Consider the following 17,362-nt stretch of genomic DNA (forward strand, 5'->3'; position numbering starts at 1 on the left):
CACTCTTTGCCATTGCCTTTCTTTGGGATTGGAGTGAAAATGACTTTTTCCAGTCCTGTGGCAACTGCTGAGTTTTCCAAATTTGCTGGCATATTGAGTGCAGCACTATCACAGTATCTTTTAGGATTTGAATTAGCTCAACTGGAATTCCATCACCTCCACTAGTTTTGTTTGTAGTGATGCTTTCTAAGGCCCACTTGACTTTGCATTTCAGGATGTCTGGCTCTAGGTGAGGGATCACACCATCTGGTTATCTGGGTCATGAGGATCTTTTGTGTATAGTATTCTGTGTATTCTTGCCACCACTTCTTAATATCTTCTGCTTCTGTTAGGTCCATACGATTTCTGTCCTTTATTGAGCCCATCTTTGCGTGAAATGTTCCCTTGGTATCTCTAATTTATTTTGAAGAGATCGCTAGTCTTTCCCATTCTATTGTTTTCCTCTATTTTATGCACTGATCACTGAGGAAGGTTTTCTTATCTCTCTTGCTATTCTTTGGAACTCTCCATTCGAATGGATTTATCTTTCCTTTTCTCCTTTGCCTTTTGCATCTTTTCTTTTCTCAGCTATTTGTAAGGCCTCCTCAGACTACCATTTTGCCTTTTTGCATTTCTTTTTCTTGAGGATGGTCTTGAGCAGTGCCTCCTGTACAGTGTCACAAACCTCCGTCCATAGTTCTTCAGGCACTCTGTCTATCAGATCTAATCCCTTGAATCTATTTGTCACTTCCACTGCATAATCGCAAGGGATATGATTTAGGTCATACCTGAATGGTCTAATGGCTTTCCCTACTTTCTTCAGTTTAAGTCTGAATATTCATGGTTAATTTCCTTTAGGATGGGCTAGTTTGATCTCCTTGCTGTCCAAGATACTTTCAAGCGTCTTCTTCAGCCCCACAGTTCGAAAGCATCAATTTTTTTTTTTTTTTTTTGCTCAGCCTTCTTTAGGGTCCAACTCTCACATCTTTACAAGACTACAGGAAAAACCATAGCTTTGATTATGGACCTTTGTCAGCGAAGTGATGTCTCTACTTTTCAATATGCTGTCTAGGTCTGTCATAGTTTTCCTTCCAAGGAGCAAAATGCATATAATAATTGAATAAAATATAAGCAGTACATATGTTAATTTATATACATATTCCTATATCTGTATATAGATATGCATACCTGTGCATATGCACATATGCACATACACATCTATCTGTAAAATCATCCTCATCAGGCTCAAAATTCTGCAAGGGATTCACACCATGGTGGCCAGCCCCCAAGATGACCTTCACTCCACACACACCCCCACCATGCCCTTCCACAATGAACAGGGCTGAGCTGTGTAACCAACAGGATTTTGCAGAAATGATTGCAAGTCCATGGCTAGGATATCAGAGACACCATCCTCTGTGAGATCACTCAGTCCTCTAGAGGAACTCAGCACTGCGTCAAAAGGTCATTGCAGCCACCTCATGGCGAAATCTACGAGGTAGGGAGGCCTCATGCCGGCAGCTAGAGAGGAACTGAATCTTCCTCCGATAGTCTGACAGTCATGTGAATAAACCACCCCATAAACAGCCCTCCCATCTGAACTGAGTTTTCAGAGGATGATGTCCTGTCCACAGCTTGACAGCCACCTCAAGGGAAATACCAAGACGGAACCACCCATCTAAACCATTCCTGACCCAGAGAAACCACGGAAGATAAGTATTTACCGCCCTTCTAAGCCACAAGCAATGGATACACACCTAGATCAAAATCCAATGTCATTACAATGGCCTCTTTTCTGACTATTCTTCTTTCTGATGATGAAGTTGAAACTCCAATACTTTGGCCACCTGATGCGAAGAACTGACTCATTGGAAAAGACCCTGATGCTGGAAAGATTGAAGGTAGGAGGAGAAGGAGATGACAGAGGATGAGATGGTTGGATGGTATCACTGACTTCATGGACATTAGTTTGAGTAAACTCTGGGAGTTGGTGATGGACAGGGAGGCCTGGTGTGCTGCAGTCCATGGGTTGCAGAGAATGGGACATGCCTGAGCGGCTGAACTGACTGGCTGACTTGCCCTTGTGACTTTTCTGTAGTTGTGTAACCTAACTTTGGGGTTCCCTTGTGGCTCAGATGGTAAAAGAACCACCTGCAAGGCAGTAGACCAGAATATAAATTAATAATTAACAAAATAAAAATATATTTAATATTTATATAATATAAAAATAAATATAATATATATATGATATAACTATAATATAATATATATATATAATTCAATATAACTATAAACAAACATAAACATAAAATATAATTATATTTATTTCTTTTGGGGCATTGTTTTCTTCTTTTTCATGGCCTAGTAATAGTCCACTGCATAAACATACTGCTCTTTATCCTTTCCTCTATCAGTGGACACGCTGATTGCCTCCATGTCTTGGATGTTGTAAACAGTGCTATGAAGAACATTGGGATGCATGTATCTTTTCAAATTATACTTTTCTCTGGATATATACCTAGGAGTGGAATTGCAGGATTATATGGTAGCTCTGTTTTTATTTTTTTAAGGAACCTCCATGCTGTTTTCTGTAGTGGCTGTAGCAGTTTACATTCTCTCCCAACAGCGTAGGAGGAAGAATCAGATTTTAGGTTCTGAACCCAGCTCCCCATGGTGATATTGTACAAGCCTGGAAGCCAAGGTGGATCTCCATTCAAGAAAGAACTTACTTAACTGTGAGGAGTGTATTTGGCCAAATGCCCCCAGCTGCAGTACTTGTAACTGGTTTGTTTTGTTTTTTTTTAATCAAGTTTCTTTCCAGGCAGCCCCCAAGCAATGAATAAGCCTTAGGGTGGGGGCCGTGCTAGGGCCTGACCACTTCCATCCAATGTGGGACTCATCTAATAGCAATCTCTCTTGTTTTTCCTTTTTTTCCTTCTTCCCTTCCCCCCCTTCTCCCCCTCCCTCTGAAAGTGAAGTGTTAGTTGTTCAGTCCAATCTGACTGCCGCCAGGCTCCTCTGTCCATGGCATTCTCCAGGCAAGAACACTGGAGTGGGTTGCCATTTCCTTCTCCAGGGAATCGTCCCAACCCAGGGATTGAACCTGCCTCGCTTATGTCTCCTACATTGGCAGGCGGGTTCTTTACCACCAGCGCCACCTGAGCTGAGGCCCCCCTCCGTCTACTCCTCCCTGTTTCTTTCTTGATCTCTCTTTCTCCCTTCCTTTTTTTTTTTCTTTTTTGTAACTTTGAATTGAGATAAAATTCAGGCAACACAGGACTTCCCTGGTGGTTCAGTGGTTGGGACTCAGCTTCCACTGCAGGGGTCACTGGTTCTGCCCCTGGTGGGGAAACAAATCCCACATGCACGCTGTGTGGCCAAAAAGAAAATGAAAAGAGAAACAACTCACAGAACACAAAATCATTCCCTTTAAGTATTTTAAGTAGCATTTAGTACACTCAGTCTTGTGCCGCCATCGTGTCTATCAAGTTCCAAACATTTTCACCACCCTGAGAGGAAGTGATTAAGCAATCACTCCCCACCCATCCGGCAACCGCTAATCTGCTTTCTGTTCCTATGGATTAGTCCACAGTGAATCTTTGCACTGCCTCTCCCCTGGGCTGAGGGATCTTGCAGGTGCATGGTCTCAGGCTTTACCTAACTATGCTATCCTCCTGCCTTTCCTTTCACAGGTGGCAGAATGACTTCCTGCCTCCTCCTGTTCTTCCTCATCTTTATCTTTCACTTGTTCAGTGGCTCAGTCGTGTCGGACTCTTTACAACCCCATGGACTGCAGCACGCCAGGCCTCCCTGTCCATCACCAACTCCTGGAGCTTGTTCAATCTCATGTCCATCAAATCGGTGATACCATCCAGCCATCTCAACCTCTGTCACCCCCTTCTCCTCCTGCCTTCAATCTTTCCCAGCATCAGGGCCTTTTCCAATGAGCCAGCTCTTTACATCAGGTGGCCAAAGTATGGGAGTTTCAGCTTCAGCATCAGTCCTTCCAGTGAATATTCAGGGTTGATTTCCTTCAGGATGGACTGGTTGGATCTCCTTGCCGTCCAAGGGACTCCCAAGAGTCTTCTCCAGCACCACGGTTCAGAAACACTGATGTCATCCCAATAAATCCCTTGCATCGCTGATGCCACAACAGCATCTGCTTCCTGGAAGAGCTGGCCACACCACAAGCCTCTTGCTCTGAGCTCCAGCTCCCCACCCTACAGAGCAGCCCAACCTCTCAGCGGTGCAGGAGGCTGAGTGGGGGTTCTGAACACCTCCTGGAGGAGCCGTCAACCTGAAGACTGAACCATGTGCTGCTTTCGCTATGTGCCAGGACCGCTCAAGTCCCTCCGTGACCTCACTCCTTATATATAAACATGTCCTCTGTGTGTGTGTGTGTACGTGCGCCCGTGCTCAGTCACTTCAGTCGTTGCATCCGACTCTTTGCGACCCTATGGACTGTGGCCCGCCAGGCTCCTCTGTCCATGGGGATTCTCCAGGCAAGAGTACTGGAGTGGATTGCCATTTCCTCCTCCAGGGGATCTTCCCGACCCAAGGATGAAACCCACGTCTCCTGCATTGCAGGCAGATTCCTTACTGTTGCGCCACCAAAGAAGCCCATATGTGTGTGTGTGTGTGCACACATATGTATTTATTTAATTTTGGCTGCTCTGGGTCTCCACTGCTGTTCGGGCTTCCTGTCTAGCTGTGGCGAGGTGCGGGGGGTGGGGAGGTGTGGGGTGGGGTACTCACTTTTGCGGAGCACACGCTCTAGGCGTGAAGGCTTCAGCAGTTGTGACTCCTGGGCTCTAGAGCACCGGCTCAGGAGTCGCGGCTCACCGGCTTTGCTGCTCTGCGGCCTGTGGGATCTTCCCGGACCAGGGATGGAGCCCGCATCTCCTGCAATGGTAGGCAGATTCTTTACCACCGAGCCACCAGGGAAACCGAGTGGACTCGCTCCTGAACCCCTTGACGGAGGCACCATTATGACCCTTGCTTTTACAGATGAGAAGACAAACGCCTGAATGCCTCCATCCCCGAAGTGGGCGGTTGTCCTTTTCTGGAGAAAATGATCCGACCACCGAGCGGAAGGGAAAGATTCCTGATAGCGAAAGTGTAGTGTGGTCTCACCCAGAGGAAGACCTCTGGGGCCTCCTCCCCTCAGCTGAACCAGGGTAGCAGAAATATCCAGAAGATTCCAGGCCCCCAGCCTGCACGTGGACATGGGCCAAGCCTGGTGCCCACATTGAAAGCAGCCCCCAGAGCTGCCTTTCCCTGCCCCTGGGTCCTCGCAGGGGTGTCCTGAGGCTGCTACAGGCACTGCAGGGGACACCCGTCAGTCTAGCCTCTGTGCCAATGTGGGCGTGTGGGTACCAAGGCCCAGACCATGGGAAGTGACGAGGGGGGGTTTGTGTTCTTGCCTAGGATCACCTGGAGGTCGGCATCTTTATCTCCTTTTGATAGAGACACGGGAGGGACTCCCCTCGTGGTCCAGAGGCTGAGACGCCACACTTCGAATGCCGAGCTGGCATGGATTCCATCCCTGGTCAGGGAACTAGATCCCACACGCCACCACCAAGACTTCTCAGGCCCCCACTAAAGACCCCACATGCTGCAACTAAGACCGGTGCAGCCAAATAAGTGAATAAATACTTAAAAAAGAAATTAAGCCATAAGCTGGGATACAAAGAAGTTAGTAACCTAAGATGCATTAAAAAAAAAAAAAACAAGAAAGAAAGAAAGAGGAGCAGGAATGAGACAGGCACTAGCAGAGACGGGGCAAGGTGCGTGTGGGGGGTCGCTGCTCCCGGCGGGGGTGAGCCCCGGGTAGTGTCCAGCACCCCCACCCCGCCCCCCTCCCTGGGTCCATCCTGATCTCCAGGACGGGTGGCTGTGGTACCTTCCACGGCGAAAGGGACTTTGCAGATGAGGTTAAATTAAGGGTCTTGAGATGGGGAGGTTGTTCTGGATTTTTAGGGTGAGCCCAGCATAACCACAGAGGGAGGTAGGCACCGAGAGCCAAGGGACGTGGACACCACCAGAAGCTGGGAAAGACAAGGAAACGGGTCCTCCAGAAGGAACGCAGCCCTGCCTGCCCCTTGATTTCAGCCTACGGGGACAAAGACTCGTTCCCGACTTCTGACCTCTAGAGCCAGAAGCTAACAAATCTGTGTTGCCTTAAGCCACTATGCTTGTGGTTTACTGGTACAAACGTCGCAGTGCTCTCTACGGGCACCCGGCTCTTAACTGGCAGAGGTGGCATTCGAAAGCAATCTCACGGAGCTGCTTGCGGAGGTGAAAGTTCTGGATCTTCTGGGGTATCGCTTAGAGGTGTGAAGCGTGGAATTATTCCAGGTGCTTCATCCTCAAGATCGCTGGGCTGTGTGCGTGTGTGTGTGTGTGTGTGTGTGTGTGTGATGTAGAAGTGAGTCAAGAAACCAGGAATTCTACTTTCATGAGGATTAGGGGATCTGGTGAATAACTCCAGCACTGACAACTCAGGCTGTCGTGAGAGTTAGTGAGTTGACCCCCGTGGAGCACGGGAGCAGCAGGGGAGCCCAGTTAACACAGGGCAGGGCCTGACACATAAGATGAGTTAACACGTATTACGTCTCTTTCATGGCTACACACCACCAGTGTCAGCTCCTCTCTCTTCCCTGCTCAGGAACCTTCCTTGGCTCCCCAGTACTCTCAGGATAACACCCAAGCCCTTAATGATGACTAACAACTTAGGGTCCTGGCTCATTTCTCCTAGTGGGTCCCACACTCTGGAGCCCAGCAGACTGCCCCCTAAGGAATGTCGCTCTCCACCTGACTCTAGAAGCATGGAGGGGTTAGCCACCAGAGTCACTAACCTTTAACCCACCTTTAACTGGAGTCGCTAACCTTTAACCCACCTTTAACTGGAGTCACTAACCTTTAACACCCTTGGATGAGGCGCTCTGCACTCTGAGAAAACTGGAAGAACAGGCCTTCAGATATTTTCAGGAAAAAATGTTACCAGCCCAAATTCTTGCACCTTCTTCTGCTTCGAAAAGCACTGAAGTCATTAACTAAGGTATCCGTGCCTTGTGACTAGCACCAACCTTCTAAGGAGATATCTGTTGGGCTGCCCAAATCCCTTTTGCAAAATTACTGATATGCTGGTATCAGATCCTGAGAACTCCCTGAGAGGCGGTCTCACGGGCCACAGGACTCAGCATGACCCCAGATACAATGGAAACTCGCAGGTTAGCCATTTCTATTTTGGTCAAAAGACAAAAGCCCTCAACCCTCAGGGGCCAGGTTTCAGGAACCACCTGGGCCCTGCTGAGAAAGCCTTCCTGTAGCTCGCCTGCCTCCTCTCAGCACGGCTTGTGAGATTGTCCTAAACCTCCCCACAGCCAGACAGGCACTGGCCACCATTGCTGGTTACCCACTTCCCCTCTGGGCCCACCCTGCCCTGCTCTGCACTACTGTAACATCTCGAGTTCTGCCTTTTTTTTTTTTTACTCACCCTGCACCCTGTGGGATCTTAGCTCCCTGACCAGGGCTCCAACCCGTGCCCCCAGCAGTGGAAGCGCAGAGTCCTCACCACTGGACCACCAGGGAAGTCCCGAGAGATCTCATTTTTCATTGGTCACTGGGCCTCCGCCTTCAAGGAATACCCGTGATCCCTGTCTGTCTGTTTCTCTGCTCTCTCGTCTTTGCTCTCAAGGAATCTGAGAGCTGAAAACCCTCCTGAAGTGCAAGGGACGAGAGAAGCGGGCTTCAGAAGTCCCCGTGATGGGGGGCGTTGATGAAATATTCTTTAGCCACGGAAAGGCACGAAGCATTGACCTGTGCTACAACATGCTGTCATGCTAAATCACTTTAGTCGTGTCCGACTCTCTGTGACCCCATGGACGGTAGCCCGGCAGGCTCCTCTGTCCGTGGGATTATCCAGGCAAGAACACTGGTCTTCCCCACGCAGGGATCGAACCCATGTTTCTGAGGTCTCCTGCACTGGCAGGCGGGTTCTTTACCCACCTGGGAACATGGATGAACCTCAGAAACATCACGCACAGTGAGAGAAGCCAGACACGAAAAGGCACACACTATTTATATGAAATGTCCAGACGTGCCAAATCTATAGAGACAGGAAGCAGTTTGGATTTGGCCAGGGGGTTGAGGGCTGGGGAGGAGGGAGTTGGGGGTGTCAGCTTAACTGGTAAGGGGCTTCCTCCTGGGGTAGTGAAGAAGTTCCAGAATGAGGTAGCGGTACTGGTTTCAAAACACTGTGAATGAGCTAAATGTCCCTGAAATGTAGAATTTAAAAGGGTTAGGGAATTCCCTGGCCCTCCAGCGGGTAGGAGCGAGTGCTCTCACTGCCGCGGGCCCCAGGTTCCATCCCTGGTCGGGGAACCAAGATCCCACAAGATAGGACTTTTGCAATCAAAGTCAAATAAAGTACATTTTACATAAAGCACAATAAAATAAAGCGAAATGGTTAATCTTATGTGAATTTTATTTCAATTATAAAAATATCAAAAGAGGTGGGAGCTGAGGGAGCGGGTGGCTGGCACTTCTGGGGCCTGGACCCTCGGGTCCTGGGGACGCAGGAGGGGGGCCGGGGCCCAGGCGCCTGAGTGGTGAGAAGGGAGGAAGCCAGGAAGCCGAGAGCTGTTCTGTGGGAGAGAAAAGAAAATGGTCAGAGGAAGCAGTGGTTTTTGGAGAGGGAGGGTCTCTTGACGGGGACGTTCTCCGAAGGATCACCCTCCCCACTCACTCCCTGGCACCAGGTCCGGGCCTGGCCCCGCTGCGGCCACACAGAAACGGCACCCGGCAGAGCGGGCACCCGCAGACCTGGGTTCTCGGCCCCAAGGAGGGAACAGCGGGGACGCTAGACCGCAGGGGCTGGAAACAATGGCGCGTGCTCTGGAAGAGGCTGGAGGTCCGGACTTCTGGGCCCCCCAGGGAGGAAGGATGGACAGAGCCGGAGGCTCAGATTCCTGGTTCTTGGGGAGGACTCCCTGTCTGGGAGCCTGAACGCTGAAGCTAGAAAGCTGGAGGAAGGGAGCTGGAGGGCCCTGGAAGCTAAGCCACGGTCTGCTCTGAGACCGAAAGCGCAGTTAGTTTGAGGGTGAAGTCCCGGGACAGCGGAGGTCACCCTCTTGATCTGACAGTGTTCTGCTGGCGTTCGATCATGGACTTTGGCTCTGCTGGGGAGCGGACAGTCCCGCCCCCACCGCTCAGCCTTCTTCCCCAAACTCTCACGCGGCCCCAGGACCGAGAGAGCCTGAGAGAGCCTGGACCGGTGAGCATCTGGCAGAGGGGTGCTGGGGGAGGTGGGGGCGGGCGGGCAGAGGTTGGCACTGGGGGAGGGGCTGGAGAGACTTGGGAGCTGGGTGGGGGCAGGACAGCCAAGAGACACTGGGACATCAGGATAAAGGACTGCAAAAAAAAAAGCGAAAGTGCCCCAAGCAGAGAGCTGGTGCTATCACCCTGAACACTTGGCCACTATTTATGCCTGGGAGCCAAACAGGGCCTCAAAGACGGTCCCAGAATACGACACACCTGAACCCTCAGGGCCGGTTCCTCACCTGGGACAGAGACGCAGAGGCAGCGCTGACCTCAGTCCCTTCCCCTCTCCTCCCCTGCAGACCCCGGCATGTGGGGATACTTGTCTCTGCTGCCCATCTGCCTGGCCTTCGGGGCTATTGCTGGCATCTGGACCGTGTGAGTTAGTGTCTGTGTTCTTCCATTTATTTACTTATGTTAGGCTGTGCTGGGTCTTCGCTGCTGTCCGCAGGCTTTCTCTAGCTGCGGTCAGCCGGGCGACTCTTCTTTGTGGTGGCTGCTCTGACTGCAGAGCGCCGGCTCTAGGCGCTTGGGCTTCAGTGGCTGCAGCAGGCTCAGGAGTCGTGGCGCACACGCGGGTTTTGTCCCCGGCAGCCTGTGGGATCTGCTGGGACCAGAGATGGAACCTGCGTCCCCTGCATGGACAGGCAGATTCCCGCCCACTGTACCACCAGGGAATGGACCGCGTGAGTGTTAGAGGCAGGAGACATGCCTGCGTCTGAGCCAAGAAGGGCTGGGGGCCAGGACCCCAGGTCTGAGGGAGGAGGGGCCGAGGGCCTGGACCTCTGGGTCTGGACCAGGGTCTGGAGGAGGGGCTGGGGGTCTGGAACCCCGGGTCTGGACCAGGGTCTGGAGGAGGGGTTGGGGATCTGGACCCCTGGGTATGGAGGAGGGGCTGGGGGCCTGGACCCCCGGGTCTGGACCAGGGTCTGGAGGAGGGGCCGAGGGCCTGGACCCCCGGGGCTGGACCAGGGTCTGGAGGACGGGCCGAGGGCCTGGAACCCCGGGTCTGGACCAGGCTCTGGAGGATGGGCTCAGGGCCTGGAGGAAGGGCTGGAGGAGGGGCTGGGGGCCTGGGGGAAGGGCTGGAGGAGGGGCTGGGGGTCTGGACTCCTGGGTCTGAGGGGGATGGGCCGGGGGTCTGGACTCCTGGGTCTGAGGGGGTTGGGCTGGGGGTCTGGACTCATGTCTGAAGGAGGAGGGGTTGGGGATCTGGACCCCTGGGTCTGGAGGAGGGGCTGGGGGTCTGGACCCCCGGGTTGGAGGTGCTGGGGGTCTGCACCCCTGAGTCTGAGGGAGCGGGGACTGGGGGCCTGGACCCCCGGGTCTGAGGCAGGAGGGTCTGGGGTTCGGTCTGGACTCCCGGGTCTGAGGGAGGTGGGCTGGGGGTCTGGACTCACGTCTGAGGGAGGAGGGGCCGGGGGCCTGGACCCCCGAGTCTGGAGGAGGGGCTGGAGATCTGACCCCAGGATCTGAGGCAGGAGGGTCTGGGGTTCGGTCTGGACCCCCGGGTCTGAGGGAGGTGGGCTGGGGGTCTGGACTCATGTCTGAGGGAGGAGGGGCCGGGGGCCTGGAGGAAGGGCTGGAGGAGGGGCTGGGGGTCTGGACCCCCGGGTTGGAGGTGCTGGGGGTCTGCACCCCTGAGTCTGACGGAGCGGGGACTGGGGGCCTGGACCCCCGAGTCTGAGGCAGGAGGGTCTGGGGTTCGGTCTGGACCCCCGGGTCTGGAGGAGGGGCTGGCACTGGTCTCCTGGGCCTGAGAGAGAGGGAGCGAGGAGCCCGGGTTGATGCTTGAAACAGAAGGGAAAGGGTCGTGGCAAGTCCTCCTTTCACCTTGGCGTCCCGCCCCCAGGTTCTCGCTGGCTGTGGTTAACAAGGCCGTGAACCTCACCGAAGGCTTCCCGTACATCAGGTAGTCGCGGCGCCGGCGGGGAGGCCGGGGTCGGGAGGGAGCAAGGAGGTGAGCCTTTCTCTTCCCCCAGTGTGTGTGGAAACGCGCCTCCCCAGAGCTGCATCTTCAGCCAGGTGCTCAACTTCGGAGCCGCTTTGGGTAAACGCTCTGCGCGTGCCTTCATGAGGTGCTAGCCCCGCCCAGCCAGGACCGTCGGGGTCCCTGCCTCCTCCGCCCCACCAGATCCTGGAGTTGGGCTCCCCCCCCCGGACCCACGCCCTACCCCCAAGTCTGGGGCTCCCGTCTCCCACCCACTTCCCTCTCCTCCCAGCCGCCTGGATCTGCATTCTGCGTTACTACCAGCTTCGGGACTGGGGCGTCCGAAAGTGGCCTAACCAGGTGATCCTGTGGACGGGGCTGCTCTGTGCCTTGGGCACCTCCATAGTGGGCAATTTCCAGGTGAGACGGGGTAGGCCAGCCCGCCGGAGTGTGGGACTACAACTCCCAGCATCCTCCGGGGCGCAGAGTCCTCATCGAGAAGGGCTGCTCCCCGCACGGCCTCCTGGGACTTGTATTTCTCTGTGGCTCTTGGGCCGTGGATGCAGTGATGAGTTCCGCTCTCTGAGTAGAGATCGCGCAGGAGGCTCTTTGTAATCATTCCGTGGACCCCTAGGAGTCTGGGGTAATTCACTGCCGCACCGCTCCGTCTAATGATGAAATATCTCGGCTTTCTATTTTTTTTTTTTTTTTTTTTTGGCCGCCACCGCTCGGCTTAGCGGAGGATACTAGTTCCCAGGCCAATAGAACCCAGACCCTTGGGGGTGACAGCGCGGAGTCCTGACCGCTGGACCGGCCTGTGGATGGGTGCTCACTCTGCGGGAGGCACTAGCTTTACATCGTGCTGGGTTATTTTAACCCATCTCCGCAAGAACTCCCGGGAGGTTCTTTTTGGGCAAATGCCGGAGATATTTCTCTGTTACCAGGTTCTTGGTGGTCAGAGATGAACCCAGATTCCTTGATTCTTAGAGCCCACATTCTTAACCACGAAGCTCAGTAGGTATTGGTAGAATAAGTAAATGGATGAGTGATAGGAGAAATCTTTCTGATTTATCTTTTTATTTTTCTATTGTGATTACCTCTGACGCCAAACTTCTCCTACCAAAGGGCCAGGGGAGCTTCACAGTGTTTAGACAAGAGGCTGCCTACAACTTGGTAAAAATTCCACATCATATTTGCATAGGAACTCACTCACTCACTGATGTATTCCCGTGTTCCTTAAGCTTTCTTTTTCTGTAATCATGATTGCCCTCCACTCAGAAGCTTTTGTTTTTTTCTTTTTTGGCTACTCCACTTGGCATGCAGGATCTTAGTTCCCCACTAGGGACTGAACCTGTGTCCTCTGAGGTCCAAGCACTGAAAGAAGTGAAAGTGAAAGTGTTAGTTTCTGGGTCCTGTCAGACTCTGTGCGACCCCAGGGACTGTAGCCTACCAAGCTCCTCTGTCCGTGGGATTCTCCAGGCAAGAATACTGGAGTGGGTAGACGTTCCCCTCTCCAGGGGATCTTCCCCACCCAGGGATGAAACCCAGGTCTCCTGCATTGCAGGCAGATTCTTTACCGTCTAAGCCACCAGGGCAGCCCTGAAGTGCTGATTCCTAACCAATGAACCACCGGGGAATTCTCCAGGAGCCTCTTTTAGACATTTTCTCCTAATCATCCCTTCACCCATGAAATGCTGCTGCTGCTAAGTCGCTTTTGTAGTGTCCGACTCTGTGCGACCCCATAGACGGCAGCCCACCAGGCTCGCCCGTCCCTGGGACTCTCCAGGCAAGAACAGTGCGGTGGGTTACCCATGAAATATTTCATATTAAATATCTTAAGTATAATACAAATGATATCAGTAAGGCACAAACTATTGCAATATTTAAGTTGTTTTTTTTTTTCTTCAGCCTCCAGGAACTAATTTTTACCCCCTTCTTGCCTGGAGAATCCCAGGGACGGGGGAGCCTGGTGGGCTGCCGTCTATGGGGTCGCACAGAGTCAGACGCGACTGAAGCGACTTAGTAGCAGCAGCGGCAGTGGCAATAATCTGCTCTCTCCCACCAAGGCTGAGAATGAAGTATTTATTCTCCTAATATTTGCGAGGCTCTATTATGCCTCCCAGGTGGCACTGGAGGTAAAGAACTCACTTGCCAATGGAGGAGACACAAGAGATGGGGGCTTGGATCCCTGGGTTGGGAAGATCCCCTGGAGGAGGGCATGGCAACCCACTCCTGTATTCTTGCCTGAAGAATCCCATGGACAGAGGAGCCTGGTGAGTTACAGTTCATGGGACCGAAAAGAGTTACCCGGGACAGAAGCCACTTAGCATGCACCATGTGCCAGGCACTGTTTTAGAGATAGATGTGCCAGTAGGAACAGCAGTTTATTTTTATTATTATTTTTTTTTAAAGTGAGCTCTGTTAAAAGATAAGTGAAAAAGTAACTACCTTTGGAGAAGTGAAAGTGAAAAGTCGCTCAGTCGTGTCCCACTCTTTGTGACCCCATGGACTGTAGCCCACCACGCTCCTCCATCCATGGAATTTTCTAGGCAAGAGTCCTGGAGTGGGTTGCCATTTCCTTCTCCAGAAACAGCAGCTTTAAATGGGGGCCCTCGTGGGTGGAGCGGACAATAATCAGCCAGTGCACCGAATCAACACGCCTGTCGCCGGGTATGGCAGGCAGATTCCCGGCACAGCCCGTGGTGGTGGGCCTGGCCCCTGGCTCTCCGCACGTCCGCCCCTCAACTCTGCACCCTCCTCCTTCCAGGAGAAGAATCAGCGGCCCACGCACTTGACAGGCGCCTTCCTGGCCTTCTTCGTGGGGATCATATACTTCTGGCTGCAGCTCTTCCTCTCCTGGCGCATGAAGACCCTGCCCCAGCCTGGGGCTCCCTGGATCGGGCCACTCCGCCTGGTGCTCTGCAGCGCCTGCTTCGTCCTCGAGGCGGCCAGTATCCTTCCCTGGAGTGGGGGTGGCTCTCCGATGGGGTGGGTCTGCTCTGCGCCGTCCTGGGTGCCCCTTCCTTCCTCAGCCTCGGTCTCCGTCCAGCGTTACAGAGGATTGTCAGTGAGTCCCGGGTTGGAATCCCACCACCTCAGTGTACTAGCTGGGGGTGGGGGATGGGGGGCCTCCTCTTCTTTCCTAACTTCCTGGTGCTTTGGGTTCCTCATCTATCAGATGAGGATGATGGCAAGGAATGTGAGGAATGAAGGAGCATGTGAGGTGCTTAGATGGGTGCCTGGCACAGAACAAGTGAACAGTCAATGTTGTGACTGTGCTCCGTCGTGTCTGACTCTCTGTGACTCCCATGGACTGTAGTTCACCAGACTCCTCTGTCCATGGGATTCTCCAGGCAAGAATACTGGAGTGGGTTGCCATGCCCTCCTCCGGGGGATCTTCCTGTCCCAGGGGTCGAACCTGCATCTCTTAGGTCTCCTGTATTTGCAGTCCAGGTCTTTACCACTAGCACCACCTGGGAAGCCACGCTAGCAGCTTGAAACGGTGGAGATGGCCGTGGTTTCTCCCCAGAAACTGACGTGTTTTACAAATCAGAGCTGGTTGTCACACGTTTACCAGCATGCCTCTGGGTGGAGCCTCGACTCCAACCCGCTTCTCGAGCCAAACCAGTCTCAGAGTCCCAGTTTCCGTTATGTGTGGAATGGCCTTGCCTTTATCAGAACAGTGATTGCTACTGATTAGCAGAGCGCCCTGAGGGAGAGCGGGGTCAGCCCTGGGGCCGGCTGCCCCCTGTGGGGACAGGAGGGAAGGGGTGCCCGAGAGGTCATTGGCATCCAGAGGAGGCTAAGGGGATCCAGCGAGGCCCTGGGTGGGCTGCCCTCAGTAGATCCCTTCGGAGACTTGGATCCACTTTCCCAGCAAATTGGAGGTGGTGATCCGGTTTCCCAGAGCAGCGGATTGGATCCCATGAAACGGGCGGGAAGGGCTGCTCCTGAACTCAGCCTTCTGCAACTGCAGCTGCAGAACTAGCACAGGTCCTCCGTGGTGGTGGGCAAAACTGACCACGAGGTCCAGGCGGCTCCTCTAAAGCCCCGCCTGTGCTCATGATCCGTTTGGCTACAGGGTCCTCGTCCTGGGGGCCCCAAACATCCCTTGACTGTGGGGAGGCGGGGGAGATGGGACTGTAGGATGGTCAGCTGAGCGTGGTAAGGGCTGGATGGCCACGGAGGGCTGTGAGACATGCTATGCTTTGAGCTGGTCTTGCAGAACTGGCCTGTGTTGGGAGGTTGGTGCCGGGTGGGGGGGCTGCCTCTTCAAGTACATGGTTGCGGGGTGGGGGTGAGGGGGGAGGAAAGCTGCCCAGGGGAGGCGAAAAGGCTGCTGGCAGGGCCAGAGGTCAGGCTCTCCTGGGGAAAAGTGAGGGGTTACAGGCTTGGGCTTCTGCCTGAGGGCAACAGGAAGCCCCAGAAAGCTTGTGAGCAGGGGAGATACAAGGTCAGGGCTGAGGTCAGCACTTGTGTTTGGGGGCTCACATTTTGTCTGAGGATCAGTGGAGCTAGGGGATGGTACTGGCCTTCCTCACTGTCTAAAAATCCTTGCATGAACGAAACGATGTCTAGTCTGATCTAGGAGAGGTGAGTCGGAGCTGGGTTGGCCGAGACGAGGAGCACTTCAGTGAGGTGGGCGGTGGTCCCAGAAAATGAGGGGCGTCTCTGCCAGGCCGGAGCTGGGGGTGTGTGTTGGCCAGTGGTCACAGAAACATTTTATAAACAGCTGGGACTGCGGAGCTGGAGAAGGGATAAGGCTGGTCTGCAGAGACGCCAGACCAGAAAGAGATGAGCAAGACAGACAAGACTTGGAGTGACCAGCTGGACAGGGGGCTGAGATGGGAGGGGGCTGGGGCACCGGAGTGGATGGGGTAGTCATGGAGGTGGGGGCTCCAGGAAAGAGGAAGAGAGTTTAGGAAGAAGGTGAGCCTTTGCTTGCGACTGAGCAGGAGGGGCTTGTGAGCCACGGGTGGGGGAGACAGTTGCCAGCACAGCCTCAGGCTGGGGGCGGGGAGCGAGGGCAACTTTAGTGTTAGTTGCTCAGTCCACACGGCTGAGCCGACACGACTCTGTGGCCCCAGGGACTGTAGCCCGCCAGGCTCCTGCGTCCATGGGGATTCTCCAGGCAATAATGCCGGAGTGGTGGTCATTCCCTCCTCCAGGGGATCTTCCCTACCCAGGGATTGAACCCAGGTCTCCAGCATTGCATGCGAATTCTTTAGTGAGTAGCTTTAGGACACCCTGCGGTGTTGGAGGTGGGAGGATTTTTGAGACGGTGGGAGTGCTGCCGCAAACAGGAGGAACGTGCGACGGGAAATGTTTGGGAAGCGACTGAGACAGAGCGGGACGAGGAGGGCCCCTCTGAGAGCGTCTGGGAGGAGTTGCCGCGGAGCGGGCAGGCTGCGCGGCTAGCGGGGCTGCTCCGGCTGGGGCGGGGTGGGCGTGTCGGGGCGGGCCCGCCTGTCGGGCCCCTGGGCGCCCCGCCAGCTCCCGCTCCTCCCTGCGGCCGTGCGCCCTTGACCTGGCCCCAGTGGTCGTCCTGCAGTCCTGGTCCATGCGCTCCGTCTCGGCCATCTGCGAGTGGGTCGTCGCCATGCTGCTGTTCATCCTCTTCGGCCTCCTCGCTGTGGACTTCTCCCGCCTGGACGGCTGCACCCTGCGTCTCCAGCCGGGCTCTGGCAGCCTCCGGCCCCCGCCGGACTCCCCCACCTCCCTGCACGTGCAGCTCTGAACAGCCGTCCTCACACCTCGGGTCCCTGCCGTCTGGTTCCGCCCCGCAGTCGGGGCCACCCAGGAAGCGAGAGGCCAAGGCCAGCCAGCCATCCCTGATCAAGGATATTTATTATTATTATTATTGTTAATTTTTTGTTGTTGCTGCCGCCGGCGGAATCAGAGACACGGACGCAGGCAGGATCACGCGAAATCAGAATTCCTTCCGGAGAGCAAATCCGTACAGAAGGTCGTGGGGGGAGAGGGAGAGGACTGGGGGGGCAGGGCGGGCCCAGGAAGGGGGAGTTGGGCACACAAGGACGGACGGCCCTGTCCGTCCGGATCTGCTAAGCCACCCGAACCAGCCCCTGTCCCTCCCCCACCCCACCCCGCAGACAGACTGATCAATAAATAAAA

General features: G+C 54.3%; 1 protein-coding gene across 1 annotated transcript; it reads left to right on the top strand.

The window, feature by feature from the left end:
• Positions 1 to 9,610: 9,610 nt before the first annotated feature.
• Positions 9,611 to 17,340, top strand: LOC136158947 (modulator of macroautophagy TMEM150B). Its single transcript, XM_065920800.1, has 6 exons — positions 9,611 to 9,678; positions 11,153 to 11,212; positions 11,283 to 11,350; positions 11,523 to 11,650; positions 13,998 to 14,181; positions 16,768 to 17,340. The coding sequence occupies exons 1-6, from the start codon at positions 9,611 to 9,613 to the stop codon at positions 16,965 to 16,967; spliced, it is 708 nt and encodes a 235-aa protein (XP_065776872.1). The 3' UTR covers positions 16,968 to 17,340.
• Positions 17,341 to 17,362: the final 22 nt, after the last annotated feature.

The sequence above is a fragment of the Muntiacus reevesi genome, chromosome 2 (assembly GCF_963930625.1).
Source record: "Muntiacus reevesi chromosome 2, mMunRee1.1, whole genome shotgun sequence".
Taxonomy (NCBI): domain Eukaryota; kingdom Metazoa; phylum Chordata; class Mammalia; order Artiodactyla; family Cervidae; genus Muntiacus; species Muntiacus reevesi.

Excerpts from the sequence above, each read along its gene's own strand:
- LOC136158947 (XM_065920800.1), top strand. The coding sequence starts at position 9,611 with ATGTGGGGATACTTGTCTCTGCTGCCCATCTGCCTGGCCTTCGGGGCT. Across the intron at positions 11,651-13,997 it reads CCATAGTGGGCAATTTCCAG|GAGAAGAATCAGCGGCCCAC; the intron begins GTGAGACGGGGT and ends TCCTCCTTCCAG. Across the intron at positions 14,182-16,767 it reads CTTCGTCCTCGAGGCGGCCA|TGGTCGTCCTGCAGTCCTGG; the intron begins GTATCCTTCCCT and ends ACCTGGCCCCAG.